Here is a 27,745-nt window from a genome sequence, read left to right as displayed (position 1 = left end):
TTTCCTGGTAAAGTGGAGTATTTACTCACCCTCACCACCAGTTTCATTCACTGGGTTTTGTGAAGAATCTTCAGACAGTATGGAGTGTTGTTAATGCGATATAAATAAAATTGTACCAAAACAGCTCAAGGTTGGCATCTAATCTGCAACTAAGTGAATCAACATTGAGGATTCAATCGTCAGTGGCAAATATAATCCAGCTAAATTAAATGGGTCCTCTATTTCTTTCTTCAAAGAAAACTCCAACCAATACTGAAAATTTAAGTCTTCTTTTATTTGATCATATAACATTTTATACAGAGTTAAATGATATATAATGTTTACAGTATAATACATGATTCAAGTAGAATATGAATATGATTCCATACTTGCATAACACATAAGAGACATACAAAACCATTTTACCTTAAACGGGTTGAGGGTGAATTGTTATGATCATTTCTAAATGCACTTGTTCACACATACATTCCTCTCATTCATATGATCCATCAAAACAGCACTAAAAAAGCTAGCTAAAAGCTAAATCTGAACCGAGGAGGACTGAGCTTCATAAACTACTGTATGTGTTGACTATGACTGCATACAGGAGCTTACATTTACATTCTGTATGTCTTGATTTAGAATTTACAAATTTCTTTTTACATATAAACACATAAGCAAACACACATTTTGACATCGCAAAAAGAGGGGGGGTATGTTCAGAGTCAATCTCAATCAATTTTAAATTCAATTGGACAAAAATGTGAAACTTACATTAAAAAAATGGACTGAATATGATTTTCAAATGTAGAAGTGAAGTTCATTTTCAAACAGAAAAATCAGATAAAGTCTATAATTAAAATGAAACAAAAGAAACACAAATGCAAATTTATACCTGAGTAAAAGTGAACTTTAAAGTGACTGAAATGCCTCACCAAGGTTTTGCAGCTGAATATAAAATTTCTAAAAGCCACTGAAGCAGGACGTCATCTGTTGCACATATTTTTCTTCTATGCTGATTTAATGCTGAATTGGAATTGATTTAAAATATTTCTAACTGTTACACTTCTAGAAATAAAAAAAAGCAGAGGAGGGATATCTAAAGTAACTTTATTGAGCATTTCTCAAAGACTGACATTTGGTTATACTTTATATGTTTAACAGAGAAAACTGGCATGAGGAAATGAATGATGGACGTACACTCTGGGAACAGAAAACATGTAATTACTGCATCAGATCTGATGTGTTCCATCAGCCCGAGAGAAAGAGAGAAAGAGAGTGAAAAAAAGAGTGTTTCTGGACTTCATCAGAGGTCCAGAAAACAGCAGCAACAGGTCGTGTGATTGATGAGGACAAGATGGGCAACATAAACACTGACTTGCTTCTTCTGGAGAAACATTGGAATAACATTAAAGGATTTTTGCACCTACACACTCTTCTTTATTGCATCATTGTTCAGTTGTTTAATGTAGCGTTTCGTGTTCAATTGCTGATAAAACACACAGAGGGACTAAGCGTTATGTGTTGTTGTTTTACAGTACATGAGTTGTTTTACACCAAATCATTACAGAAGAAACCCAGTGATACCTGTTGATGCTGAACAATCCCATTTCACACCTAAAGTAAGAGTACAGCTCTGGAGACGAATACAGGTCTTTATTCCACCATTCCTTGACCAAACTGCATCATCAGGACACTAAAGTAACCTCTCTCTAAAGTGGTGCAGGTGAAGGCAGCCAGAACAGAGAAAGTGATGCTCAGAAAAATCAGATCAAAATAGTTGGATTATACAGATGTAAGCATTCAAATTCTAAGCCAATTTAATCTGTGAAGACTAGTTAGCAATCCTATCGTTATATATTTATGAATGTGATATACGTTTGCAATTTCTGACTTCAAACATTAAACTGTGCTTTTAAACACATCCATTAACAGTCAGTCGTCTGTGGTCAAAAAGACACACATGTCCTATATAGCTATCAAGCGGCTGTCGAACTCATGTGTCGCCTCGGCCCTTTCTTCTTTGCCATGACATGATTTCTTGATCTCTCCAGAGCTCCGCTCGCATCTTATACAAAACAAAACCACAAAAAAAAAGTCTTGTGGAGCCTCCATATTCAGTTTATATGCTTAACTTGGCTCCTTGCATGAGTCGTGGATGTGCTTCTCATGCTGCCACATGGTCCTTCAGTAGGAAAACAAAAACACAAATAGAATCTTCTGACCTTCCAGTTGCGTTTCCATCCTCGGTTGCTTTCACTTTCCATCAGCTGCTTTCAGCAGGTTTCATGCAATAGTGGCAACTGACTGTAGTCACATGGTACAAAGAGTCTTTCCTATTGGGTGGCATAAGATCTTTTAAATAAAGATAGGCCTTTCTGCCAGTGTTAAGCAGATGTGATGCAGTCACCTGAATCTGAATGGCTGATATAAGTCACGGCCTCTGCCTAACTGACATCAACAGCTTGTGTATGTGTGAGCATTTATATGTCTGTGTGTATGTGTGTATCTTCTACCGTGTGCATGTGAGACAGATAAGCGACAGTCTGTATCTGTGTGAGCACGTTTCTGCTCTCCTATAGTAAATCATGGTTGCTATCAGCACAACTGCTTCGCTTTCCAACAGGAAGTCGACGTGATATGCTCTCAGACGGTGACGGGGCAGACGATAATTTTGTCCTCTAGCATGACACTGACGATGAGGAAAACAAAGTACAGCAAGAACATGAGGAAGCCAAGAAACTTGCTCATTCTCCACTTGCAAGCCGCGATGGACAAGATGACGAAGATAAGCATGAGGAAGAGGAGGACGATGGCGCAGAACAGGCCATTGCTGCTCACCTCGACCGGCTTGAAGTCGTTGATGATGTTGTAGAGGAGCCAGGGGAATGGCAGCCTGGAGGGAGAGGGCAGAACAGAGAGGGGTCAACTGAGCTCAAACAAACAAACAAAACAAACAAAAAAAAAACAGACCGGTCTGTTATTGTTTCTCAGTTTATTGGCGGACTCACCCCACAGTGATATCAAAGATGTTGGAGCCCACAGAGCTGGACACGGCCATGTCACCCAGGCCTTTTCGTGCCACAATCACACTGGTGATCAAGTCCGGGATTGAAGTCCCGGCTGCTAATATGGTCAGACCCATGATCTCCTCTGTGATCCAGAAAGTCTCTCCAACCTGGAATGAAGGACAAGTCAGATGATTTTTGCATCACTTTACAGATCAAATAAACAAGGACATTGTATGCACCTACTGAGCCACATTTAAGTAACAAAAAGACTACAGTGAGCCGCATGTTTGTTGTCTGCTGAAAGAGCTACTTAATTTCCTTTTGTTTGCTTCATTTTCCTTTGACAGTCCCGACTGCACAAGGTCAGAGGAGAGACTGGTAGGTAAGGCCCACATTCTGATGCACTGATACGGCCATTTAGGTAAATCATGTGCCCCAGGCAATATATTTAGACAGTGAGATCCACTGATAAATAGTAAAAGCTTAGAGCAGCAAGGCGAGGGCTTAAGTACAATGAGAAATTTGTATTGATTGATTTATATCCCACTTCTCACAACAGCTTGGGAACCTTTGTGGAATTAAAAAAGCAGTGACCTTGTACATCACGCTTCATTCATCCGCCCTGTCTTTGCATTTGTAATGGAGCGTTACAGGTTGATCTGACTGTGGATCAAGGCAGATTAGTTGGGATTATCTGCCATAGTCAGGCATTAAACACCCTGAAGCCTGCACATGTATGTGTGTGTGTGTGTGTGTGTGTGTGTGAGAGAGAGAGAGAGAGAGAGACATACCTGGTGAGCCCACCACACCATCAAGTAGGAGAAAAAGGCAATCCAGCAGATGGAGCCGATGAAAGTGATGGCGAAGAACTTTTCTGCACTCTGAAAACAAAAATAAAAAACAGTTTCACCCTAGCCAATAAACTGGTAATACACATAGTACATAATCTAAACGCTAAATGTGGGATTCAGATGTGTAGCAGATTCAAAACACAAACATGAATAAGAAAGTGTGTTTAGCGTAGAAGCTAACATATCCACATTGTTTTTATTTAACAAGTTGGGAGGCGCATACTGCTGAATGAAGTCTCAAACATCGGCAGACGACCGGAACACTACACTGTATCATAAAAACGTGCGTTCACCTCTCTCCTGACGTCAGGCAGCGTGAGCCACAGAGGAAAGACGATGGGCAGGATACAGAGGTAAGTGAAGCGTTTCCTGTTGGTTTCGGGCCAGGCCAGGCTCAGAGGCTGGTCCTCATCTTCGTCTTCCTCACCACCCTGAGAATGAGTTCATTGCTTTATACCTCCTAATTATGTTGCTGTTATGGCAGAATAAAAAAGTCGTTTCACCTCTGCAAAAAATGTAAAATGTTTGATTTGATTGGAGGACATTATAACGCAGAAAGGGAAGCCACTACGAGCCATACCTCAACTCCTCCTGCAACGCCGTTCATGGGTGGGGTGACTTCAACTGCAACATTTGAACTGTTGGGGATGTTTTTAGCGGCTTGGGGATGGAAAAAAAGGAGAAGGGGAAAAACTGAGTTAAAACAGTTCCAGAGGCAAGCTAAAGACTAGTTTTTTAGCTCGTCCTCGTCCTAGTGTAATTTCATATATAGATAAACCGACTGACAATAACAACTGCTTTAATTAAGAAGCAGATAAATGGGAGAAATAATAGGATGCTCTGGCTGACTCTCCCTCCACGACTGCAGCAAGCGCTTATGTTGGGCTCGGTTATTGCAAAAAAGAGAGATCTCCAGGATATGGAAGTCAGTCGGCCCACCTTGTTATTTCTTTAAAAAAATGGCTGAATGAGATGACTTCCTCTCTGTACATTGAAGAAACACGATACACTCTGTGAGATGCTCATTCCAGATACAGTAGTATTTGGGACCCTTTTACTGACTGCAGTAAGGGTGAGAGTAGATGATGTAAGGGATTCTGGGGGACGTATGTTGCCTTTACACTGGGCCTTCCTTGACCTCAGTCTCCCAGTGTCATCACAGGGACAGTGTCGTTGCAACCTTTCTCTCTTTGGACACAAATTTCATGACCTTGCATGCGAATATGTATTTATTTTTTGCTTTGCAGTGTTGTTTTACTTCCTTTATTCATCACTCACCAACACCGTTGGCAGCACTGGCAGTCTCGTCTTTACACTTCTGTTTGGCCATTTTGTGAAGGATCGACGCCTTCTCTTTGAAGCGGCCTGAAACGGGAAACAAACATCCCAATCAGACTAGCATGTGATCTGGCAAATTGGAAGTGGCACAGTGTGGAAAGTGGTTGAATGAATGTATCCAAAAAAAAAAAAAACATCTTCCCATCACGTCACGTCTGAAAGGCAAGCATCACCTTAAACAGCATACTCACCAAAATAGGCACATTTTGATGAACTGTTTACCATTAATTTTGTTTGGTGTCACACAACCCAGAAATGGAGGAATGCAACACAACTCCTATTATCATATATATCTAAAGTTTTGTATTTCATTGTGCGTGTTACAGTGAGCATTTGCTTTTTGCTCACCCACACCTTCGTCACTCAACGGGTCCAGAGTGTGTATCATCAGCTGGAAGATGCTGTTTCTCATCAGTGAGTTGTGCAGAGAAGCACAGCTGCCTTCCCTCTGCAGCCTCGGCTTAGCCTGTGACAAAGACACAAATGTTTAGGTGGACGCAAATGGAAAATAGGATCTTCATTCTTCAGTTTTTATGTGTTAATTCATCATCTCACAACTGTTAAACGATTTCTTAAGACAAAAAAAAAAAAAAAACATTAAGCAGTTCAGTTCAATCACTGCCTGTTGAAACTACTCTCACATGTCATATGCAGCACAAACCACTTTTAATCGTAGCACATGCAGGACTCACCGTCAGCTTGTTCTCATCATCTGCATTTACCTTTAGGGAAATACACAACAGAAAAATTAGAATTCGGTCTGGGATGTCTTGTAATACATTCAGTAACACAAACACATGCAGCCTGCTCTATGCAATCCAGCACATACAAAATGATGTCCGGTGTTTGTTTGTTTGGCCTTTATTATAATCCTACTCAGGTTTTTTGTGTCAGTGACCCTCGATTGGAGTGCATTCCAACTACTGAGAAGAGGGGAAGGAACAAAGAAATGAATGAATCCACACATGTATAGTACATATGAAGTTAAGGTTAATGCTTTTGAACTGAGGATCGAGTTTGTTTTTTTCCATTTCCATCACGTCTACTGTCTCACTACAATAGCTGCAGTCAAACTGATAAATATGTATATATATATATATATAGATAAATATGAACTCTTTAATGAGACTTTGATAAAAAATAAAAATGAAAGTCAGACGCTTAACGGAATGGACGGTAATAGAAGTGAAGAAATGATAGAGGAGCAAAGAAGGAGTTTGGTCTGAGCTTCAGTTAGTCCAAAGGTACTGTAAAACAATGACTGTGAGGCTTGTTACATTCTTTTCGTTTTTCCTTTTCTTTTACATATTTTATTTATTTATTTTTTGCCCCACAATTTGTCATTCAATCGCATTTCAACTAGAAGAGGCAAAATCTAATTTATTTTTGTTGCATACTACACATTAAGTGGTGGTAAGTGATAAACTCCCACGGTATCTGTCCAGATCCTCTGTGACGCCACTATCACCTCCTTCTTTACTCCCCCTCAGGCTAGGAGCGGGCCGACGGAGCCAGGTCCTCCTTTATCATGACAGCAACAACACATACACTCATCTCAAGCAAAGCCGTTTCTTCAGAGGACATACAGTAAACAGCACAGCAGTGTCACCACAAATAGAAATACACACAGACACACACAGTCCCCTATCCTCCGCCAGGGACAGACGGAGACTGTGGTGGTGGGTTGTGAAAATACAGATGTGACGTGAGATGTCACCAGTGGGAAGGGCTTGGTGATGGGGTCAGGGATTTGGATGAAAACATTTCCATACTTGTTTCCCCCCTCTTTAAATATATTTATATATACCTGAATATATACTAAAATCCTGTTTAAAATCACAGCATATTCTGTGCAGGGTCTTGAAAGCTCACACAGTATTTTAAAGACGACATCAGTTAAAATGAAAAATGTGATAGGAACATCTGCCAAAAATAAAACATGGAGTAAAAGCAGAAACCATGACTGAAAACATAGGAAACCACTTGACAGATAAGTTGTATTAAAGAGTTCATAAGAGATGCTATTGTAGAAATTAAATGAATTTTATTCCCAGACAAGCAAAACCTCAACAGAGCTGTATGTAAAGTTATCTATAGTCCACCCAGTGTTTTACTAATGTTTCAATTTAAACTCAGTCACTAAACAACTAACTGCAGTTACATCACAGAAGGGGAGGTTTTAGCTGGCAATAAAGAAAACCAATGCCTAAAAGAGAACCTAAAAAGACAAGCTAAAGTGATATCTGAGTGAAATACAAACACAGGCGACCACAGGTGGACGGTTTGTTGTTGACACATTTTCATGAAGCCGAACCTGCCCGTCAAGATGGAGTTTGAGCAGATAATCCCTTTAGCTTACATCTGACAAGACACCTGCTGCTGTTACGGCAGCTGAACCAAGGCAGACGGTTTCCTTTTTGTCATTTAAAGACATAACCTGTTACATCTGCGTCCAGTCCAGATATTAAATAGTCTTACTGACATGGTTTTTATCCTGTCAGCTGTGGCTACAGCTAAGGAGGTGCTCATCATTTTTAATGTTGTGGTACATTCACATAAAGTGAGATCAAACTCAGCTGAAACTCAGAGTTAGGAAACCGTGTTTGATTTAATGTCTCTGACACAGATCTTTTTAAATGTAAACTTTTAAACTGAAAAAAATGTAACGCTTTAAAATTTAAAACAAAGACAAAGGGGACATGTGCTCGTAAGGTCTTTGTGCATCCTGATCAGAGCAGAGGTCGGCTAGGAATTAGTTCATGCTGGCTGATGCTCACACGGCTCATGAGACCTGCTTCAGGACAAAAGACACGTTTAACCTTCAGTCTGCCACGGTAGATTTTAATTTAGTGTGACGTGTTATTTAAGGTGTGACTTTAAATAACACAAGCTATCACCAAGCCAAAATGAACCCCATCCAGCAGCCTTTTTCTCTACACACATGCATTCTAAATATAATAGAATATATATATATATATATATATATATATATATGTTGTTTGTAATATGTATGTATTATACTGCAGTTGGAATTCCTTGGGATTGCATGTCACATTTCCCCTTATTTAACCCAACCCGTTTTCAACTCTAATTGAAGCCTTGCTTTCTGGAAACACTCACACACTATACACTACACCGTTTTTTCATGAATAAATCCAGCAGAAAAAATATATATAACAAGGATGAGGATGTAACAGCTGGATAAGCCAAGCACATAGAGAACGAGTTACAGAATGAGATGATGAAGAGGGACATTAACTGTTACAACTCAGAGAGACGTCATTTTAGCAATGTTAGGTCATTTATATCAATTTCCGTTTTATGAGATGGGACAGATGAGATGAGACCAAGGTCACATGGATGTGTGTATAAGGTGTGACACACCACACTCTTTATACAGTATGAACTGAATGTAGTGACTCCATCCATATGTCATCATTTACCCCCCGTCATTGTCTGGTTACCTTATCTATTTGTGTATTATATATTATATTATATATATATATACATATTATTGAGGAGTTTATATTCTTAGGTAACATGCATTGCACAAAACACCGTTTAAAAATACTGTTGTGATTTTGAGTGTTTCTGAGTTGCTCTGTTGCCATTTCTTGACATTAAATTTAGTCGTTGGTGCAAACCTTGATGGTATTCAAGCAAACTGTGAATGACAATACCATAAGTCTATCTGGTCATTACAAGCAGACTATGAGTTCCTGATAGTTTGTTCACTTTGTACTGAACTGTTCCAGTTCAGTGATCTCACGCCTCCAGACAGGAAGCTGCAGATACAGGGAGACAGCCAAGATGCAAAGTGCTGACCTATTTGCACCACACTTTTATTTATTATCCAGTCTCTAAAGAGACTCATAATTGTTTTCAAATTATTAAAACGTCTTTGCTTCCCCCCATCTCTCTCTCTCTCTGTCCGGTCTCAACCTGGCTGTCCGAGCTGTGGGACTTAGCCGGGATTAATCCAGAAAGATCACCGCTTTTAGACTGGTAATTTTCAAGCCTGCGTGTGAAATCCTGCAGCAGCCCTCACAATTGCACGGTGCTGTGAAACAGCTCTGTCTCTACTCAACTGTCAGCAGATCCCCCAAACCAAGGCTCATTTTACCCACAGTTTCATCAGTTGCTGCATTAGCATGGTCATGGTATATCCCAAAAAGCAAGCTAAAACAGAGGCAATGTGACATTTGGTGTTTCAGTTTTGGAAAGAGTTTTGAATTGGGAACATCGGTAGGTTGTGCACACTTGAAACTCACATGACTAGTGCCTGCACGTTCAACTCCATGAATATTAGAAAATATTTTAACATGCACTACTTCCCAAAAGATCCTGATTTCTTATTTAGATGGGACTGTGGACACTTGTTCTGTGTGATCTGGTGCAGAAACATGCGCTTATAAGAGGACAATTGATAAACTAATATTTCTTGATAGCTCCTCAGAGAGTGGAGAAGAGTATGCTGGCTGCATGTTTGCTGTCGTCACTGAAGGTAAGCAGTTGATAAGGGGATCAGAGCGGATTGGTGTCTTTAGTGCCAACAGCCAGCAAACCTGCAGATTTCCTGTCTCCTTCTCTGACCAAATAAGCGACACATGCACCAGTGCAAACCTGGGAAGCATCCTCATTTATGCTTGAAGTATACGCCATGTTATGTTATGAGTCAGCTTTCAGGCTCAAAAAGAAGCTGGCAGCCTAACTGTCCCAGTGATATTCTGATTCCTGCTCCCCCAGGAGGCATCTGACTATTATTAGTGACTCTAATGGGATCAGAGAGCATTAACCTGGGGGATTATTTAGCTGCTACCGACACATAAGGGCAAGGCAGGTGGACATCAAGAGCTGGATGACAGAAAGAGAAAAGCTGTTCTTAGGCTGCAGTGAGGCGACCTGAAGAACAGTTGATTCCCAGAAGGGCACAGACGCCGTCAGACAATGTCTGCAAACAAGGTTGATCGACACGGAAATTCATTTGCTCAAAGGTTTTATCACGTTAAGGTGAATTACCCTGAAAACGGTCAAAAATAGATTTTACAGGCCTTTTCATGGAGTCTTTCATGAGTAAAAGAAAGTCCTGCTCCTTAGGGAGCATTTGTTTACAATTACCAATATTGCGGGCTCATCTTTAAGACCTGCAACCTGTCTAAATAAAATTATTTAGCAAGAAAAACTCAATTTAGTTTCTAGCTATTAACAACTATTTATCTAAACAGTTTGTATACAGGCTTTGACTGTGTTGGCATAAGACCAGTGGGATCATGTGCAGCACTGCACTGTATTTGTCCCTGAAGAACTGGTGATGAGTGATATCAGGCAGGGCTACAGACAAGCTGCTCTAAGATTAGCCTAAAGCCATTTGAATATCCATCACCTGAGAACCGTATGTGATTATAACATCAGAGAATAACAGATCTGACTCCACCTGCACACACAGACACAACATACAAAAGACGGAGACAAAGACGTAAAAAAACAAGAGCAACAACAACAACAAAAGCTTCATCATCATCAAGGAGATGGGTGGTGATGTACTTCCTAGATATCTCTGACTTTATGCACATGTTTTTTGTAATCACCATCAAGCTAATCTCAGCATCATCTACTCCTGGCGGACATGAAGTGATCACTTTACTAATTAGTACTGGTAATAAATATCCAGTCAGTGTCACTCTTACTGTGCACGAGGCTTTTAGGGAAAGAAAATAGCCACATCCGACCCCATCCAGACGCATGCAGTTCATGTTAGCAATCATCAATCATCATAGATGCTTTGAAACTAAATTCAGCTTGAATGAGCTTTACCCTTCGTCTAGAGTCACCAGACACTGGCCATTTCCCCAGTGCCAGAACACAGAGAGGTGAAGTTGAATGGCAGAGAGCACATATGAGGATGGGGAAATGCTACAGGGATTTCTGGACTAGTTGTTCTGTTCGTCTTCGTATCATCACTTTAGGTTTTGACATTTTTTCCCCAACAAGAGCAAACAAAAGGACTAATTTTGGATTTGGCAACTTTGCATTGTCATGTCTCACTGGCTCCTATTGCTAAATAGGTCATATCAGGTGGATGGATAAACCCGATATTGAAATTGATCACTGCAAAAGTTTAACATTGCTCTTAGGCAAGTGTTCAATAACATGAGGTGGTGTCTGTGATGAGTGTGAGTTTGTTTGATTCGATTATGTACTTTTTGAAACATATACATGCCAAAGATTAACGTAGTCTTTAATTTTCGTGAATATTTAAGCAAAAAATATCTTCAGCATCTTAATCCAGATGGAGTGGGAGCATTGATAAGCTCAGTTACATCAGCTCTATTCTGAGAGCCTTGCTGGACTCTGCTTAGTTACTTAAAGTAGAAACAGAAGATGAGGCCTGCTCATGGACTTAGTCAGCACGAAGAGGCTGCAGTCTAGCTGAGTGTCTGGAGCTGCCTGAGCCACAGGTGGTTGGTATGTTGAAGTAAACCTTTATATCCTTTAAAAGGGAAGACCAGGATCAGGCTGACTGGCAGAATGCAGCTGATTCAGGACTCTGGTCGTTTGAAGTCCCTCTCAGACTCCCAAAACAGGACCATTAACTGTCGTCAAGCTCAGTGGCCTTGATTTCTCTAATATCTTATTTGTTGTGAAAAAGAAATACCATGACTCCCTCTAGTAATAATAATAAAAAAAAAACTGTCAAAAAACACCACCATTTCAATAAACGTCATGTGCCAATGCACTGGTCATAGAGGCAGTGGTGTTCATTATATGGGATGTACTTTGGAAATAGTTCTGGTGTAGCATGTTTTATTTAATTATTAACACACGCACATACATCTCCTCTCTGACTTGGTTTAAATGAAGCGAACTAAATAAAGACTTCAGGGGAGATTCAGAGGACTGAAGGGAAGATAAAGTTAAATGTTACTCAATACACAGTTGTTATGAATGGATGGATGGATGGATGGATGGATGGATGGATGGATGGATGGATGGATGGATGGATGGATGGATGGATGACTGAAGCTGTGCTCACCTTTGGTGCAGCCTCCAGCTCGTCCACCTGGTTGCTGCCCAGCTTGGTCTTGATGAAAAGTTCAACGCTGGCATTGAACTTCATGAATGTCACATAGCAGGTGTAGCAGAGCAGCAGGCTGACACTCTCTGTCAGAGTGATTTCATTATCCAAAAAGAAATAGATGAGCATGAGCAGGCCAATGATATAGAACGATACGTCTCTGAACAGAGGCCACCAGGTGAGGTTCAGCACCTCTCTGGAGAACAGGGCGCACATCCCGATCACAAACAGGATGTTGAAGACAGCTGATCCCACGATGGTGCCAATGCCCACATTGCTGTGGGAGACGAAGACACCAATGACAGAGGTGAAGAGCTCTGGGGCAGAGCCACCAGCTGCCATGAAGGTGGCTCCTGCTACATCATCAGAGATCTCCAGCTTCTCTGTGATGACAGTGAGCGCGGGGACAAAGAACTCATCGCAGACGATTGCTAAGGCTATGAACATGTATAACATACCAAACATATGAAGCACCACAAAGCCTTGGCGTCTCTCCTCCACAGTGAAGTAGTCCGCTGGGTAGTCCCCTTGATTCATCTCTATATCAGATGATGCCATGGCCACTGGTATGTCCTTGTGTATTTCTGAGTGGTTGTAGTGCTGCAGAAGAGTTCTTTGGGGCACCGCTGCATCAGCTGAGCCCTCAGCAGCTGACTGCAGCAGTGTCAAGGCACTCCATGAGGAAACTGTGCAGACAGCCACCATGCTGATGATGAAGCCCAAAATCCGGCCAGGCCGAAGCTTTCTCTTGACGCTCTGGTAGTGTTGTCTGGTGCTGCTGCTGCTGTGAGGGTCTAGGAGAGGAGCAGAGCTGGGGTCTGCTAACATCTCTCGACTTCTTATGGGTATGAAATCCATGGTGTTTGGCGCAGGTTGTTAGGCAGATCAGAAGTGTCTGGAATCCCCCCCAAAGATGCGTTGCTGGCGCTGGTGGCTACAAGGGCGGGGGTTTGTCAGGCCGCGGCGGTTCACCGATTTGTTTGCATGCTGCCAGGTCTAAACACAATGGAAGCCCTGCAGTCTGATTCCAGGATCAAGCCCCTTCAAAGGCTTCCTCATATTACTCACTGCCAAAGACAGAACACAGGGAGAGAAGTTAGAATCCAAAAGCATATAACATATAAAATAAGTTATAATCATCAGCATATAGAATGACAGTTTGAGTAGCCATTCCACAAAGACGTAAATAAATCACAGTATATTGGCATTTTCCCACTCCTGTCATCTCTTCACCTACAGGTCTTATTGGGTGTGTTACTTCAGTATAATTTGGAGACCTTTTTATTTGAACTGCCGATTACAAAAGACAACAGTTGTTGTATAAACTCAAAACAGCAGCCTATGACACAGCTTCTCCACAGCTTCATGTGATTATGACATCTACATCAAACCTGCTCCGGACTGAATTTTATTTTAGGTTCATTGATGTTATTTTATAAGTCTGAATAATAATAGCTGTGTAGACTGATGATGTTTCAGCCAATCAGCCCAGATCATGTAGCTATATTATACGTTCAAACATGAGGTTTTTAGGAGAAATGAAAACATAACTGTGTAGCTGGAGCGACAATATGATGTGAATTGGACATAACATATGACGGTTAAAGTATTATTACTGGTTCAGATAAAACTGTGGGTTCCTTCTTGACATTGTACTGAGAACATATTGTGAGAATTTGCTTTTGACTGCAGCTTGGTCATTAGTGAAAGCTCATTAGGAAGCTATTTAATCTCTGAGAAGATATACTTAGATTAACCTCGGGTCCTGCACACCCTGCATACTGCCTAAAGTCAGAGAGTAGACACCAAAATCAAGTAACAAATGAAAGATACTGCAAAACAAACCACAAACTTAACCCCAGAGTCCTTAAAACGGTTTTAATTAATTAAACACTACAAATTTTGTAGGTTTTTGTGTCTTAGTTCATGAAACAGTGCAACGTTTTGGAAACACGATTTAAAGGGTTTTCAAAGCTCAAGCCTCTGCTGTGCACAATGTAAACACTTTAAGAGCCAATCTGAACTCTTTTAGGACATTGGAGTGAAGACTACACATACACACAAACTGCCCACAAAGTAACTTTTTGGTTCTCATACCACTCTTGGAAATCTCCTGTTCAGCAGGAATGACTCCAGCAGGTAGCAGCTAGTCAGGTCTGGAGAATCTGAGGGGATATTCCAGTAAATTGACTCCAGGACAATTCCCGAGCGGTCAGTGTTCAGTCTGAAGGTCCAAACAGTAAATCCTCAGCAAGATTTTTCTCTCTGAGCAGAGGTGGAGCTCCTAGACACAGGCTGAGAGGGCGCTCCTCCCTCCCTCCGTGTTAGTGTCCCCCTCTTTTTAGTTTCCTCCTCCCCCCTGTCCTCTCTCTATATCTCCAAAGATCAGTGCTTCCTTCCTTCTTCTCTCCAGTTCCACCCTCCCCGTGTGTTTCCTTGCATACTTTCGTCCCATCTCCACCACACCCAAGCAAACGGGTCTTATACAATGAGCTTAGAGCTGATAGCACTGAGGCCTAATGTACTATTAGATCATAGCCCTGCACCAAAGCCCTTGACAGCCCAATTATTCTGTTATGCAGCGAAGTTCAGAACAGATGCTGTATCATTTTCACACATATTTAAGCTTCACATCTTTAAGGTTTGGCATTAAAATAGAAACAAGCAACAGAGTTTTACAACTCATTTACAACAAGTCCTTTACCATTATTAAACTAATTTTTTTATTTCATTTTTTTAACTCTTTTAGATGGGGTCTAAAATTACCAAAATGAATTTACAATGTGTAAAAACAAATGTTTGGATAGCAAAGCTTTGGGGTGATTTATTGAATGTGTGTGTGTGTGTTTGTGTTTGTGTGTGAGCGCGTGGGTGCATGAGTGCATGAGTGCATACAAGTCAGGTCAGGGCTGACACGTGAGAACTGTAAGCTTCAGTAGTCACCTGAAGGTGAGTCCAAGCAGCCTGTTCTAATCTGTAATATAGCGTACAGTCATAGAGCGTAGTGTGGAGGTGTGTGAAGGACGAGGAGAGGCGGGTAGTGGGAAGGAGAAAATGAATCAATTAAAAAAATAAAACTATTTTCAGGGATTAAAAATTGAAATATACATTTATTTATTTTTTTTTTAAATTAACTAAATTATTCATAAAATGTTGTCTTCTATTTCAGCGCCACTATGAACCACATATGCACGCCAGGATTAAATGTAACTAAATCTAAACATGGTTTCTCACCTCCAACTGCATGTTCATCCAATTAAACCAGAGCATAGTTAATAGATACAACTGCTAACATTCCCTTGTAAGCTAAATGTTGCTCTTGATGGTCAACACCTGGCTTGATTCCCCACTGAAAAGCTCCACAAGTGAGCTTTTGATTTAGTTTTATTGAGATGAAGTTTTAGGGTTTTTATTTACATGTATTTGTATATTCCAGGTTGTCTCTGAACACTGATCCTCTCACATGTGGAAAATGACAAAAAAAAAAGTGCAAAAACGACTTGTTCTTACAGACCGTGTCATATAGGCGCTGCTGTGAACTGAGGAGACTGGTGCAGATAGCTCTGAAGCCTGCACTCAGTCTGTAATTGGGCTGTAACTGCTATATTAGGGCCTATGTACAGTAAATGACAAGGACTAAAGTGGTTACATAACCACCTGAGCTTACCGAAACCTCCTGGTAGGTTGGCTGAAGTACACGGCATGTACAACTTTAGATATAAATAAGTCTCCAGGCATGCAGAAAAAAAGTTCACCAGTTGCTGCTTCAGCTTCATTTCATAACATGCATGTTTTACAGTGATAAATTAGATCTGTTACAGGTTGGATTTGAAAAAGCAGGAAACTCAAATTTCAGTGACGGCAGAAGATACGCCTCTGCACAGATATCAAACCTTAGATCAAATCTAAGATTGTAGCCGAACAATCAAATGAGTGATTTATATCTTTTTAAATGATTATGAAGTTGGCTTCTTTAATTGGCCAGGGAATGAAAAGTCAGAGAAAAGGATGTTCTCTAGTATAGCTGGGATCAGCAGCAGCTTATTGGCTAAAGCTCCCGCTTGAAATAGCTCCTCAGTTAGATACAAGATAGGGAGGGACTTTTTTTTCTGTGAACAAGGGCGGCCGAGGTAAAAAGTGGGATCGATATAATGAGTCTAAGAATACCACAGCATACAGGAATTTACCTAATATCCAGTGAACCAATTTAGTTGTTTTGGAATTGTTTTTCATTTTAAATCTGTGGGCATGAAATAAGTTAGGACTGTACCACGTTTAAATCCCAGCATGGAGGCTGTGTGAATATGACATGATGAATGTTACATTTCAGTGCCTGTTAATAAGGAGGATTATATACACTGATTAGCCACAACATTATGACCACTGACAGTAGAAGTGAATAACATCGACCAACTTGCAACAATTCAGTGTTCTGCTGGGAAACTTTTAGACCTGGCATTCATTCATGTGGATGTTATTTAGACATGTACCACCCACCTAGACCAGACCAGACACCCCCACCACATAGCAATGACACTCCTTGATGGCAGCAGACGTCCCCAGCAGGTTGCAGCCTGACACACACACACACACTAAACAGTTTAGGAACAACTAAAAACTAACACAAAGAACAGCACAGGGTGTTGACCTGGCCTCCAAATTCACTAGATCCCAAACTGATCAAGTATCTGTGGGATGATCCACAAAGGCCCCTCTCTCAAACCGTAGGACCCAAAGACCTTATTTTTGGAGGCCTACAAAGGAGGCCTACATAATATTCAGAAGGTGGTCATAAAGTTATGCCTGACCAGTAGATATAAATATTTGGCATGACAAATACTTGACATCACAATGAAATTTTTAACAAATAAGTCTGAGACACTGAAATGAGATGCATATCATTAGTGGCTGGGATGTGTGGTGAAAAAATAGTCTGTGCAGGTGATAGGTAGGAAACGAGGTAGGAAAATCCCCTGATTCTCAGAGACAAAGAGGAAAATTACTCCAGACCCTGGGGCCTATGCAACAGACAAAGAGGACAACAGGTTCTCTTTTATTTTGTCCCTCAATGCCACATTGTGCTTGTGTAGACCCAGGATTTAAGAACAAAATCAAACAGTTCAAAACCAATCTTAGTGTATGAAACCTTCTTTACAGAACATCACGATGTCTCTTTTTTTATACATATTGGTCTTGATTTATTTTTGTTTTGCCCACTTTTGCAATTTTTATTCTTTTGTTATCTTACTCTCTTGCTCTTATTTTATGTACCGCTCTTCGCCCTCCTAATTGCCCTTCAGGGATAAATCTTTTTTTTTCTGATTCTGATTCTGAACAGAAAATGTTTGTCTTCTCTAATGCTACCACTGGAGGACACCAGAGATGTGTCTAAACTTCATACATCGTGGTTTCAAGGTGAAAAAATACAAGAATTTGATTATTTTTCCATTTCTTACCATTTTTGTTATGATGTAGTTTATAATTAGGAAGATAAAAGAGGTAAAAGATGTACTTTTAAGTCACTTCTTAAAATGTTTTGAGAACAAAAAATTTCATTTTTTATAACATATTCATATATTTTTGCTTGATTATTGTGTTTCTAGCGCAGCTGAAACCACGCAGAGATTCAAACATGGGATGACAACTGTCACTGGCTCAGTTTTTTATGGACTTAAACTTACATTTCTGACTCAACTAAACCTCAGATCGTGAAAACCTCCCATCAGATACAGTAATCCAAAAATTATGCACCTGAACGTGGCTTTCATCCATGTGGAGAGTGAGCTGACCTGAGCAATGGACAACATCAACAATCAATATGGGTAACATTTTATTTGGAGGTGTCGTCTTCTCATAACACAACAAATCTGAACAGACATCAATGTGGTCACATTTAAACAAGAAAACAAAAAAAACTTGGGTGTGAGGCTGAGTCAGTAAAAAGATGGAAAAGTACATACAACACGTAAGCTTTTTCAAATCTGATGCAGACATTTTCCTCTCAGAGTTGAAATTAAGCTCCTTCTGGTACCAGTTGACAATGCTGAGAGCTCAGTGAACGGCTACCAGACAAATACACTAACTCAGTGGCTGGTGTATAAACAGGCTTTGTGATCTCTGTATAGCATGATGCTAAAACCAGCAGCAGTTTCGCTTCTGTGTATTTAATATTAATGTCTTCACTCCAGGGTGGGATAGTAATCCAGTCAAAATGAGTTGATGAGTCAAAAAGCCTGTTTGCCACAGAGTTAGTGTATTCTATTAAGGCTTCTTGTGGAAAATTAAACAAAATGCTTTGGCTAAGAAGAACAACTGGAGAGAGTGAGTCATCAGAGCACGACAGTTGTGATTAATCTGCGTCCACTCTCCAGAAACATAACAAATGACTTTAAACATCCCAAACCTCAGCAGCACCAAGTGCAGTTACCCTGACACTCCTCCGTATGTGTGGTCTGGACCATTCTTCATTATTCCCAAAGGAAATAACTCAAGTTAAGTGCTTTTCTCTACTAATTTCAAACTTCCACTCTCAGCACTTGGCCTTTTTGCCATAGCTCTCCACCACTTCAGGTGCAACGCTCTCGTCCTCCTCCACGTCCTCCATCACGGTCTTGCCGACCAGCTGGAAGATGTCCTCGGCTGCGACACCCATGGGCTCAGCCACCTTAACCGTCAGCATGTCCAGAGTCAGGACTGTTCCTTTGGGGATCTTCACTTTGGCCACCACTGACTTTCCCAGCTGGAGGAAAAAGGCTCAATTATTGTAGCACACAGTTGGTGCTGCACAATAAAAGTTTTCTTGTATAGTGAGGTTTACCTTGTCATGGCACGGCTTCTCGCAGGCTAACATCTGCTTGACGCCACTGCCCAGCGCCCTCTCCACCAGTCGGACGGAGCGAACCAGCTCAGTCAGTTCAGAAGGCTCCAGTGATGCCGCGTGGTCACTTCCTTTCCATGTCTTGTCCAAGGTTACGTGGCGTTCAATGACCTTTGCCCCGAGAGCTACGGCCGCCACCGAAATACTGATTCCAGACTCATGCCCAGAATACCCAATGGGAATATCTGGAAATTCTTTCTGGTATTCCTGCAGCCATTTAGTGGGTGACATAAGCGTTACTCTTAAAGGAACAGTTTGACATTTTAAGGAAATTTGCTCATTTGATTTCACGTTGTTAAGTATTCACCGTGATCACTCTGAGGTTGACATCTTCAGCCTCCAGAGGGTAGGCACTGGTGCACTGCAGGATGGCAAAGTTTGGGTTGTGCTCCTTCACCGTCTTGTAGACCCGACGCATCGTCTCCATTGACTGCATTCCACTGGACACTACCATGGGACGCCCTGCCATTGGCAGAAGACATAAGGCTACAGTAAACCACTGAGCTCTCTGATGGGCCGGATGAAACTCATGAATAGAGAAAATGATGTTGTCTTTAGGCATTTCCAAAAACATGTTTCCTCCTTTCCATAAAAGTGCACACAACCTCTGAGCCTAATTTTGCATGCATTTTATTCATATTTTTTTAGTTTTACAGTTTGTAATAAAATAAAGGCTCCATTTTGATATAAGATCCAGTGAGTTACAGTCTTGCCAAGGGAGCAACAGGAAGGAAGCAAGAAAAAAAAAGGCTCCTTGATTCCTGTCACCAAAATCACTGGATTATGCCTGCAACTCAGCAACACTTTTATTTATTTATTTATGGACACCAGTCTTAAACACAGTGGTTCACTCTCTCTCACCTTTCTTGGCAGTTTTCTCCAGATAGGGGAAGTTGTTCGTGTCTCCAGACCCCACTTTGAAGAAAGGCACGTTGAGCTCATGGAGGAACTCCACCGCCATCTAAATAGACATTAAAAAAAAAAAAAAGGTTAGAGCTAATAGTCTCTGCGGATCAAAGCACCATGAATGAAAAAGTCTCTCTCTTACCTCATCCATCCCTGAGGCGGTGAAGAAGATCCCCACCTCCTCTGCGTATTTCTGTAGCTCCCTGTACTGCTCGTGGCTGAACTCCAGATGGCGTTTGTGTTCGCCGTACGTTTTCCCCCAGGAGTGTTTGGAGGTGTACGGGCGCTCCAAGGCTCGCTTGTTGAATTTGTGCTCAAGTTCACTTTTCTGGAATTTGGCACAATCTGCGCCACAGTCCTGTGAAAGCAATTAAAAGACAATACAGATAAAGTATCGACAAGCTTTACTTCTAGGATCTCTTTCTGGTGCCATCACTTCCAAGGAGCATGGACGAGGGGTAAAAACATGAAGTAGTCAAAGCTTTACACACGCATTTCAGCTTTTAACCTCTGTCAGGGTCATTCGCTCTGTGAAAGGCCTCCAGCCAAAGACTGTCTGCCTGATAATGTTTATCCTGAAAACGAACCTAAAACAACGGCAACAGCAAGAACACTTTTCCATTCTAAATGACTGGTGCAGAGTTAAGGACTTTAGTAAGAACACTGATGGGTAGTGCCCACCTGAAACACACATCTCTAGGGTCTGGCTGCAGATGATACTCACCTGCAATAGGAGGAATTTGTTTAAATCCCATTTTTCAGCCAATGCGTGGTACCATTACAAGCCATTACCGACCGCAATCTACAGACTCAGGGCGTGAACTGGGGTGAAACTCTGAACAGGAGCCCTGCGCGGGACTATTTTCTTCATCTCGCTCCCACTGAATTTCTGACCATTACCGCCCGCTCCCGCAATGTGCATGTCCACTCCTGCCCGCACCCGCAAATTTTTGAGTATTTATGCCCGCACAATAATAGAAATGCATTGATTCTGTGTCTTCTCTCGTCCCGCAGGAGAAAAACACGTCATTTTATAGGCTATCAATAAAGAGATTCATGAGGTTGTTTGTTCCGTTTTGCTGGAGAACAGAGCAGGTGTGTCCCCTCAACCCAGAGGTGCCGGATATGTGTCCGTGTCTGTTGTAGACTAGTATTTTTGGACATTCGTTACAACTAACCAAGTCCAGTTCGTTTCCAACTTTGTCACAGACAATTGAGAGGTTTCTCCAAATGTCAGACTTGCCTTGCTTTGTCTTAGTGCTGTAAATACCTTCTTTGAGCTTCCTTTTGACATCATTTGTTGACATCCTGTCACTAGGCTACGTCCCGATCCAGCAGTGTTTTTTTTTTTTTTTTTTAGCTGCCCGCTCCCGTGAGTTTTGAGTTGGGCGGGACCCAATACCAATGCAGCCCTCTACTCTGAACAGGCTCTATTTACTATGCATGCCATTATTTTAAAATTCAGTTTGAAGTCTGAGAAGTTTTAGTTTTTCTTTTTATTCTTATATTATCATTCTAAACTGCCGAGAGGCACAGACTGGCCACCTGTTCAGGGCACACCCTTCTCAACTAGGATAGGCTGCAGTTATGCAAAACCTGAACAACAGGAACAGCAATAAACCACGAGTTATAAACACTGATAAACGGCTGACGGTTGATACAGATTTTAAACTGAGGAATTCTTTCAATCAAATCTAGAAATCAGAGCAACCCAAAATAGAATTTATAATTTAGAGCTGAAGATTGTAAACTGACCCTAGGTGTGAATGTGAATGGAGACCTGTGCAGGATGTACCCCGCCTCTCACCAGGTGACAGCTCAGATAGGCTCCAGCAACCCCCGCAACCCTCAGTGAGGACAAGCCAAAGCAGAAAATGAGATGAGATTTATAACTGAAGAAATGGCACGTCTGGGAAAGAAAGTGCAATGGAGGGAATGGAGGAGGGGCCTCACATCTGAACGGATGGCACAGAGGGCAAATTCAATTGTCACCCTGTAGTCAAATGTTGCAATATACTGTACCTGCAACTATTTTTAGTACCAGTGAACCTCTCATTCCACTGACAATCTATTGGATTCATATTTACGATAATATATCTTCTCAAAACAATGACACAAGTGTGTATCTGTGCACTCTATGTTGCTTCAGGGCAAATAAAACAGCAAAGGAAAAGTGTGTGTGTGTGTGTGTGTGTGTGTGTGTGCGCGCGCGCGCGCGTTTCGTCTGTTTAAGGCAACACAAGCTAGAAATCCGCAAAGATAAGCTAACACATTCTTATTACCTTTGCCATTTTGATCATTTTCTTAGCAATCTCAATGTCTCCCTGGTGGTTCTGTCCAATTTCAGCAATGATGAAGCACGGATGGTTTCCTCCGATCATTCGACCGGGACACAGCTCAAACTTTAAAGGCATTTCGACGAAGGGAAGAGAGTAAATGTTCAAACAGAAAAGCGGTGGAGAAGAAGACAGCAGCGAAGCACGGTGTAAAAGACCCGGTCGTAAGTTTTACTATGCTGCTCATTCAGGACCTGCAAGCACTTCCGCATCTGGGATCCTACGTGGCAGCCGGATTTCCTTTCAACAAAATAAAAGTATGAATTTATGCATTTATTTGAGAGAAAAAAACGAAAGGAAGAAAATAATTTTAGGATAGACTAGACTAGTGAAAACGTTCGCTCATGTTAAACCACAAAATGAATGAACAAATAAACGATAATTATTTCCCAATAATTTCCCAATGCCACACAGGGGAAACAAAACACAAAACCCAGAGGATTTGGAATAGCCATTTATTCTGCAAGATAACCACAGTCGTACTGCATGTAATACCTGTGGAATTACCAGAGGTTGTTGCAATCCCCAAAACACAAAAACAATAAGATTCCCCACAAATGCAATATATAGTGTAGGCATTGCATATTAGATCATACAATTCACCTCTGTGCTGACAACTCACCATTTTTTTAACTGCCAAGAAAATGAGACAGGGACAGATTATTTTAAATAAAGATAATGTCTGTTTTACCAGAGTGAGAAAATATTACAAGTGAACCATTGTCTGACTTTCAACCATATCTTACTAGAAATTACTCAGAGACAAACACATGCATACACAATCATTTGTTCGCCTCTTTTCTGGACTCTCACTTCTGTGTTTATATCTTTCATATTCAAACAGTAACGCTGGCCCTCTCTCTCTCTGCCTCAGTTAAGAATCGTAACTATTTTATCATGTCCACTAGGATGCTGTCATCTTCCTCGACATCCATGGTAATGGTCTTGCCCAGCAGCTGCTGCATATTCTCCGGAGCGATGCCCTTAGGCTCGCCAACCTTCACTGCAAACATATCCAGGCTCAGCACTGTCCCTTTAGGGATGGCCACTTTAGCCACGACTGATTTGCCCAACTGGAGGAACAAGAGACAAACAACACAGAGAGGAGCATGGATTATGGTGGACAAGAAAAGGATAAGAAATGATGCTGAACAGGCATATTAGGAAACATACCACAAAGCACTTAGAACACACCAAAAAGTGAGGAGTGGCCCTTTAATTCACTTATGATAGAACAGGTGATGCTTAATGAAGCAGAGAGAAATATTAAACAACAGTTGACAATGATAACAGTAATTAACAACTAACCTTATCATGGCAGTTTTTCTCGCATGGTAGCATCTTCTTGGCAGGTGATCCCATGGCCGTCTCCACCAGTCGGATTGTTCGGACCAGCTCTGCCAGCTCAGAGGGCTCCAGAGATGCCTCGTGGTCATTCCCCTTCCAGGTCTTATTGAGGGTCACATGACGTTCCACCACCTTTGCTCCCATTGCTACAGCGGCCACAGTGATGTAGATCCCTTGCTCGTGTCCAGAATATCCAATTGGAATGTCTGGGAATTCTCTCTGGTACGCCTTTAGAAAAGGAGAAGGTGTAAAGACAAAAAATAAATAAATAAATAAAAATCTGTCTGTCTGTCTATCCTGTGTTTATTTCCATATTATGAAAATAAGCCTACAACAGTACAAACTGTAACCAAAGTGACCGGGGCTGTAACACTATTCATCATGATGATCAACTTGGAATTAACAGCTTTTACACTCTTCTTATTACCGTGATCACACTGAGGTTGACATCTTTGGGGTCCAGAGGGTAGGCACTGGTGCACTGCAAGAGAGTGAAGTTCTGGTTGTACTCCTTTACTGTCTTGTAGACACGACGAATCGTCTCCATGGACTGCATGCCAGTGGACACCACCATCGGACGTCCTGAGATAGAAGTGGTAAATTTGAACTTACACACTTTCAATTTTCTAAGACATGAAAATACACATTAACCTGGTACCCAAACATCAAATGTTCAAAGCACACGTCTTCACATATTTTGTCTTTATTCCACAGCACCCACATTAGTAAAATTCTACACACTCTTGTACCTTTTTTGGCAGTTTCCTCCAAATATGGGAAGTTGTTAGCGTCACAGGAGGCCACTTTGAAAAAGGGCACATCCAGCTCATGAAGGAACTCCACAGCCATCTAGAAAAGTAACGACATGAACATTTCATACCATGATTATTGTGACCAAAATGATCCGGATTACCGTTATGATCACGGTATTGTTGAAATGTGATCAAAATGTTGAAAAAGCACTTATCCACACACTGAAATCATTTAACCAATTTTTATTTTGAAAATAAATAAATAAAATAAAATAAACATGTCATGCGTCATACAATGCCCAGCCCTTTGCTCTTATCCTCCCCTTTTTAAAGGCCGCCCAGGTGTCGTACTATTTCACTGCTGCTTTGACAGACAGATGATGACTGCACACCGTTCTAAGCTCGTAAGCATGCATTTCTAAATATCTTTTATTATCGCTAAACATAATGGGAAAAAGTAAATTCTCTAACGACTGGCTCACTCAAGTTATAATTTGCAGTGAACCACCTTTGGGGGGCCCATCTTACAAAAGGTTGAGAACCTCTGCATTACAAACTTACTCGCTGTGGCTCATCAAGTTAGAAGTGTTAGTTCGATAATGTGATAATCTAACACGATCTTAATGATAATTCAGATTTGAAACGGTAATACTAACCGAGAATTCGAGAATTTTAAAGTAATTATTACATCCCTAAGGCCATCTGTGGGAATCAAGGTAATTAGGTGACAGACAACTCAATATACTGAGATTTAGGAATACTTTTACCTCATCCATGCCAGAGGCAGTGAGAAAGATGCCTATGTCTGCGGCATACTTTTTCAATTCCCTGTACTGATCGTGGCTGAACTCCAAGTGGCGCTTGTGTTCTCCATAGGTCTTCCCCCAGGAGTGCTTTGAATTGTAAGGGCGCTCCAAGGCTCGCTTGCTGAATTTGCATTCCAGTTCACTTTTCTGGAATTTTGCACAGTCAGCACCACAGTCCTGAGATTAAGAGAAGAGATGGTACCATTTTTTTTTTTTTTTTACAACACAAAGCAACATCTTCTGTAAAACGTCCTTAAAAGTTTCAACCTTTCAAGTTACCTTTGCCATCTTGATCATTTTCTTAGCAATCTCAATGTCTCCCTGGTGGTTCTGCCCAATTTCAGCAATGATGAAGCACGGATGGTCTCCCCCAATCATTCGACCGGGACACAGCTCAAACTGAAGAGGCATGATATTGATGTAGGTAGGAATTGAACAGATGTGTGAATCACTGACAGCTAATCGCAACTTGACAGGTGAACAAGACCTAATAGGTGCTCCCTCGTCAGCAAGCGAACAGGACGAGCTGTGTGATGCTTTGAAATTTATAACATTGCACATGAAGTCCCGCCTTTATATGATGATGAGTGTCTCAGTTCCGTTTTAGATTTTTCTCTTTGTGAAGGCAGTCACCGACAAACCGACATGACATTATCATTCCTGCCTGAGGGACGAAGAACAGCCACACCCTAGACCCAGCTGCCAAACTTTTGACATAGCAAACACCTTCAAAAGAATTACCTGGTCCAACTTTATGAGGCTGTACAACCAAACCTGCTCCACCTCCCAGACAGCACAGCACAAGTACAACTACTGTTGTATTTGATTTTCTATTTTTTGCATTTATTTAATGTTTACTAATTTATTGGTGAACCTTACATTTGAGCTTTATTCTTTCTTGATACTAAACAAGTGGACATACATCATTGATATCCGTGGATGTCATCCATCATCCAAAAAAGGATGTCAAAGAAATATTTGTAAACCTGTTTTACATATATTCAAAATTATTCCATGGGGTGCAGGGCCTTTCAAACGGACAGGCAAATGAGATAGTTACCTAGGGGCCACAGGGATGTCTGACATTGGTCCATATCAATGACGATCTTAGATATATACACATAGACGCCGCCGCCTGGAACAAGGCCTCAGCGCAGCAATTCGTTTTGTTTATTATGAATGTCAGACATATATTTCTGATACAATATAGATTGGTTTAATTAAAAATGTAGACAATGTACAATACCATTAAAAAGCTTCTAGTTATTTGTCAAAACAGATTGATATATAACATTAAAAATATAACAATATATAATAATATATGATTATATAATAATATATAATTAGGGCCACAAGGCAACGCACCGAGGCACTGGTATCCCAACAGGTATGAATTATGGCTTGTCATACTGCATTTTTCTTATTTTTTTTTTTTCTCTTACTTCCTTTTTCTTCCCAGAACTCATCCTACTACTCTTTGAGTTGCACAAAAAGTAGAGAGAGAGAGAGAGAGAGAGAGAGAGAAAACAAAAAGGATCCAATGCTGAAAGTGTAACCTCTAAATGGGCTCATCAGACAAGCTGACAAGAATCCGAATCCATTTCCTAAAGGACGGGCATTTGTTAGATTTCCAGTCCATTAATATCACCCTGTGAGTTATAATACTACAAAATGCTATTTTTCTTTTTGTGTATTTGTGGTACATATTTCAGAAGGTGTGACTCCAAATACAGAAATGGGTGCATTAGGTTTAAGAGGTGTGTTGGAAAGAACTGACAGACAGTCAAAAATGTAGGACAAGAAAACGACACGACCAGAACATGTGATACTTGGTTGCCACACCTTGTACAAGAAGGGAGAACAGATGGGTATATTTTAGCTAGCCTATCATTGGAGTAATGTAACCTATGGAAAACTTTAAATTGTATCAGTCCGTGATAGATTCAAAATAGGCAAAGAGGCACAGTGTGGAATGTTCATGTCAGAGTGGGTGACATCATCGGTTAGAGTGGGAGAAGTTGCCTGAAACTTTTCTTTTTGCACATTTTCTATGCTCTACACACGTGAATTTTTCCACAGTTGTAGATAAACTTGTTCTGTCTCTCACAATGTGCTCGTCAAAGCAGTGAGACGTAAAGAATTTAAATTGTGAGCCCAACAAAGGTAACTTTTGGAACACACCCACAGTTACAGACATACACATATGTGCGTATGCGTGATTACTCTTACACACACACACACACAAACACACACAGGTAACATTATGTGATTACGGTTACACACACACACACATGTGACTTGTGTGATTACAGCTCCTCAATATCGGTGCCCAGTGAAAGATGATCATATGTCTGTCTGATTAGCTCTGGTCGTGGGATTGATTCCCATGTTGACAGAGACGGTACCCCCGGCTGTAGCAAACCGTGGCCCCTCAAAATTTCCCAGAGGGAATTTTCTAGTAATAATA

General features: G+C 41.0%; 3 protein-coding genes across 4 annotated transcripts; all 3 read right to left on the bottom strand.

The window, feature by feature from the left end:
- Positions 1 to 253: 253 nt before the first annotated feature.
- Positions 254 to 14,682, bottom strand: slc24a2 (solute carrier family 24 member 2). 2 transcript variants are annotated; one of them, XM_047578144.1, is made up of 10 exons: positions 14,352 to 14,682; positions 12,213 to 13,321; positions 5,872 to 5,901; positions 5,534 to 5,645; positions 5,120 to 5,206; positions 4,422 to 4,501; positions 4,135 to 4,272; positions 3,782 to 3,871; positions 2,991 to 3,157; positions 254 to 2,875 (listed from the first exon to the last, which is right to left on the bottom strand). In XM_047578144.1, exons 2-10 carry the CDS (start codon positions 13,110 to 13,112, stop codon positions 2,626 to 2,628), a joined length of 1,854 nt encoding a protein of 617 aa, XP_047434100.1. In that variant the 5' UTR covers positions 13,113 to 13,321; positions 14,352 to 14,682; the 3' UTR covers positions 254 to 2,625. The 2 variants fall into 2 exon arrangements, with proteins under 2 accessions (XP_047434100.1, XP_047434099.1); XM_047578143.1 differs by having other exon boundaries at positions 5,528 to 5,645; positions 14,352 to 14,681.
- Positions 14,683 to 18,071: 3,389 nt separating this feature from the next.
- Positions 18,072 to 22,602, bottom strand: LOC125003896 (sialic acid synthase-like). Its single transcript, XM_047578145.1, has 6 exons — positions 22,320 to 22,602; positions 20,180 to 20,395; positions 19,993 to 20,092; positions 19,439 to 19,593; positions 19,072 to 19,338; positions 18,072 to 18,993 (listed from the first exon to the last, which is right to left on the bottom strand). The coding sequence occupies exons 1-6, from the start codon at positions 22,449 to 22,451 to the stop codon at positions 18,784 to 18,786; spliced, it is 1,080 nt and encodes a 359-aa protein (XP_047434101.1). The 5' UTR covers positions 22,452 to 22,602; the 3' UTR covers positions 18,072 to 18,783.
- Positions 22,603 to 22,819: 217 nt separating this feature from the next.
- LOC125004087 (sialic acid synthase-like) lies at positions 22,820 to 25,814 on the bottom strand. The gene is made up of 6 exons (XM_047578441.1): positions 25,558 to 25,814; positions 25,240 to 25,455; positions 24,470 to 24,569; positions 24,148 to 24,302; positions 23,682 to 23,948; positions 22,820 to 23,446 (listed from the first exon to the last, which is right to left on the bottom strand). Exons 1-6 carry the CDS (start codon positions 25,687 to 25,689, stop codon positions 23,261 to 23,263), a joined length of 1,056 nt encoding a protein of 351 aa, XP_047434397.1. The 5' UTR covers positions 25,690 to 25,814; the 3' UTR covers positions 22,820 to 23,260.
- Positions 25,815 to 27,745: the final 1,931 nt, after the last annotated feature.

This window comes from Mugil cephalus, chromosome 2 (assembly GCF_022458985.1).
Source record: "Mugil cephalus isolate CIBA_MC_2020 chromosome 2, CIBA_Mcephalus_1.1, whole genome shotgun sequence".
Classification (NCBI taxonomy): Eukaryota; Metazoa; Chordata; class Actinopteri; order Mugiliformes; family Mugilidae; genus Mugil; species Mugil cephalus.
This window is presented reverse-complemented; position numbering and strand designations above follow the sequence as displayed.

What these genes read in the sequence shown, in the direction of transcription:
- slc24a2 (XM_047578143.1), bottom strand. Translation starts at nt 13,112, where the DNA reads ATGGATTTCATACCCATAAGAAGTCGAGAGATGTTAGCAGACCCCAGC. An exon ending in GCGTTGCAGGAGGAGTTGAG is followed by an intron (nt 4,273 to 4,421) that starts GTATGGCTCGTA and finishes ACTCATTCTCAG; the next exon opens with GGTGGTGAGGAAGACGAAGA. An exon ending in TGCCTGACGTCAGGAGAGAG is followed by an intron (nt 3,872 to 4,134) that starts GTGAACGCACGT and finishes TTTTGTTTTCAG; the next exon opens with AGTGCAGAAAAGTTCTTCGC.
- LOC125003896 (XM_047578145.1), bottom strand. Translation starts at nt 22,451, where the DNA reads ATGCCTTTAAAGTTTGAGCTGTGTCCCGGTCGAATGATCGGAGGAAAC. An exon ending in GGAGAAAACTGCCAAGAAAG is followed by an intron (nt 19,594 to 19,992) that starts GTGAGAGAGAGT and finishes TGCCAATGGCAG; the next exon opens with GGCGTCCCATGGTAGTGTCC. An exon ending in TCAACCTCAGAGTGATCACG is followed by an intron (nt 19,339 to 19,438) that starts GTGAATACTTAA and finishes AAATGGCTGCAG; the next exon opens with GAATACCAGAAAGAATTTCC.
- LOC125004087 (XM_047578441.1), bottom strand. Translation starts at nt 25,689, where the DNA reads ATGCCTCTTCAGTTTGAGCTGTGTCCCGGTCGAATGATTGGGGGAGAC. An exon ending in CTGCCTCTGGCATGGATGAG is followed by an intron (nt 24,570 to 25,239) that starts GTAAAAGTATTC and finishes TTACTTTTCTAG; the next exon opens with ATGGCTGTGGAGTTCCTTCA. An exon ending in TCAACCTCAGTGTGATCACG is followed by an intron (nt 23,949 to 24,147) that starts GTAATAAGAAGA and finishes CCTTTTCTAAAG; the next exon opens with GCGTACCAGAGAGAATTCCC.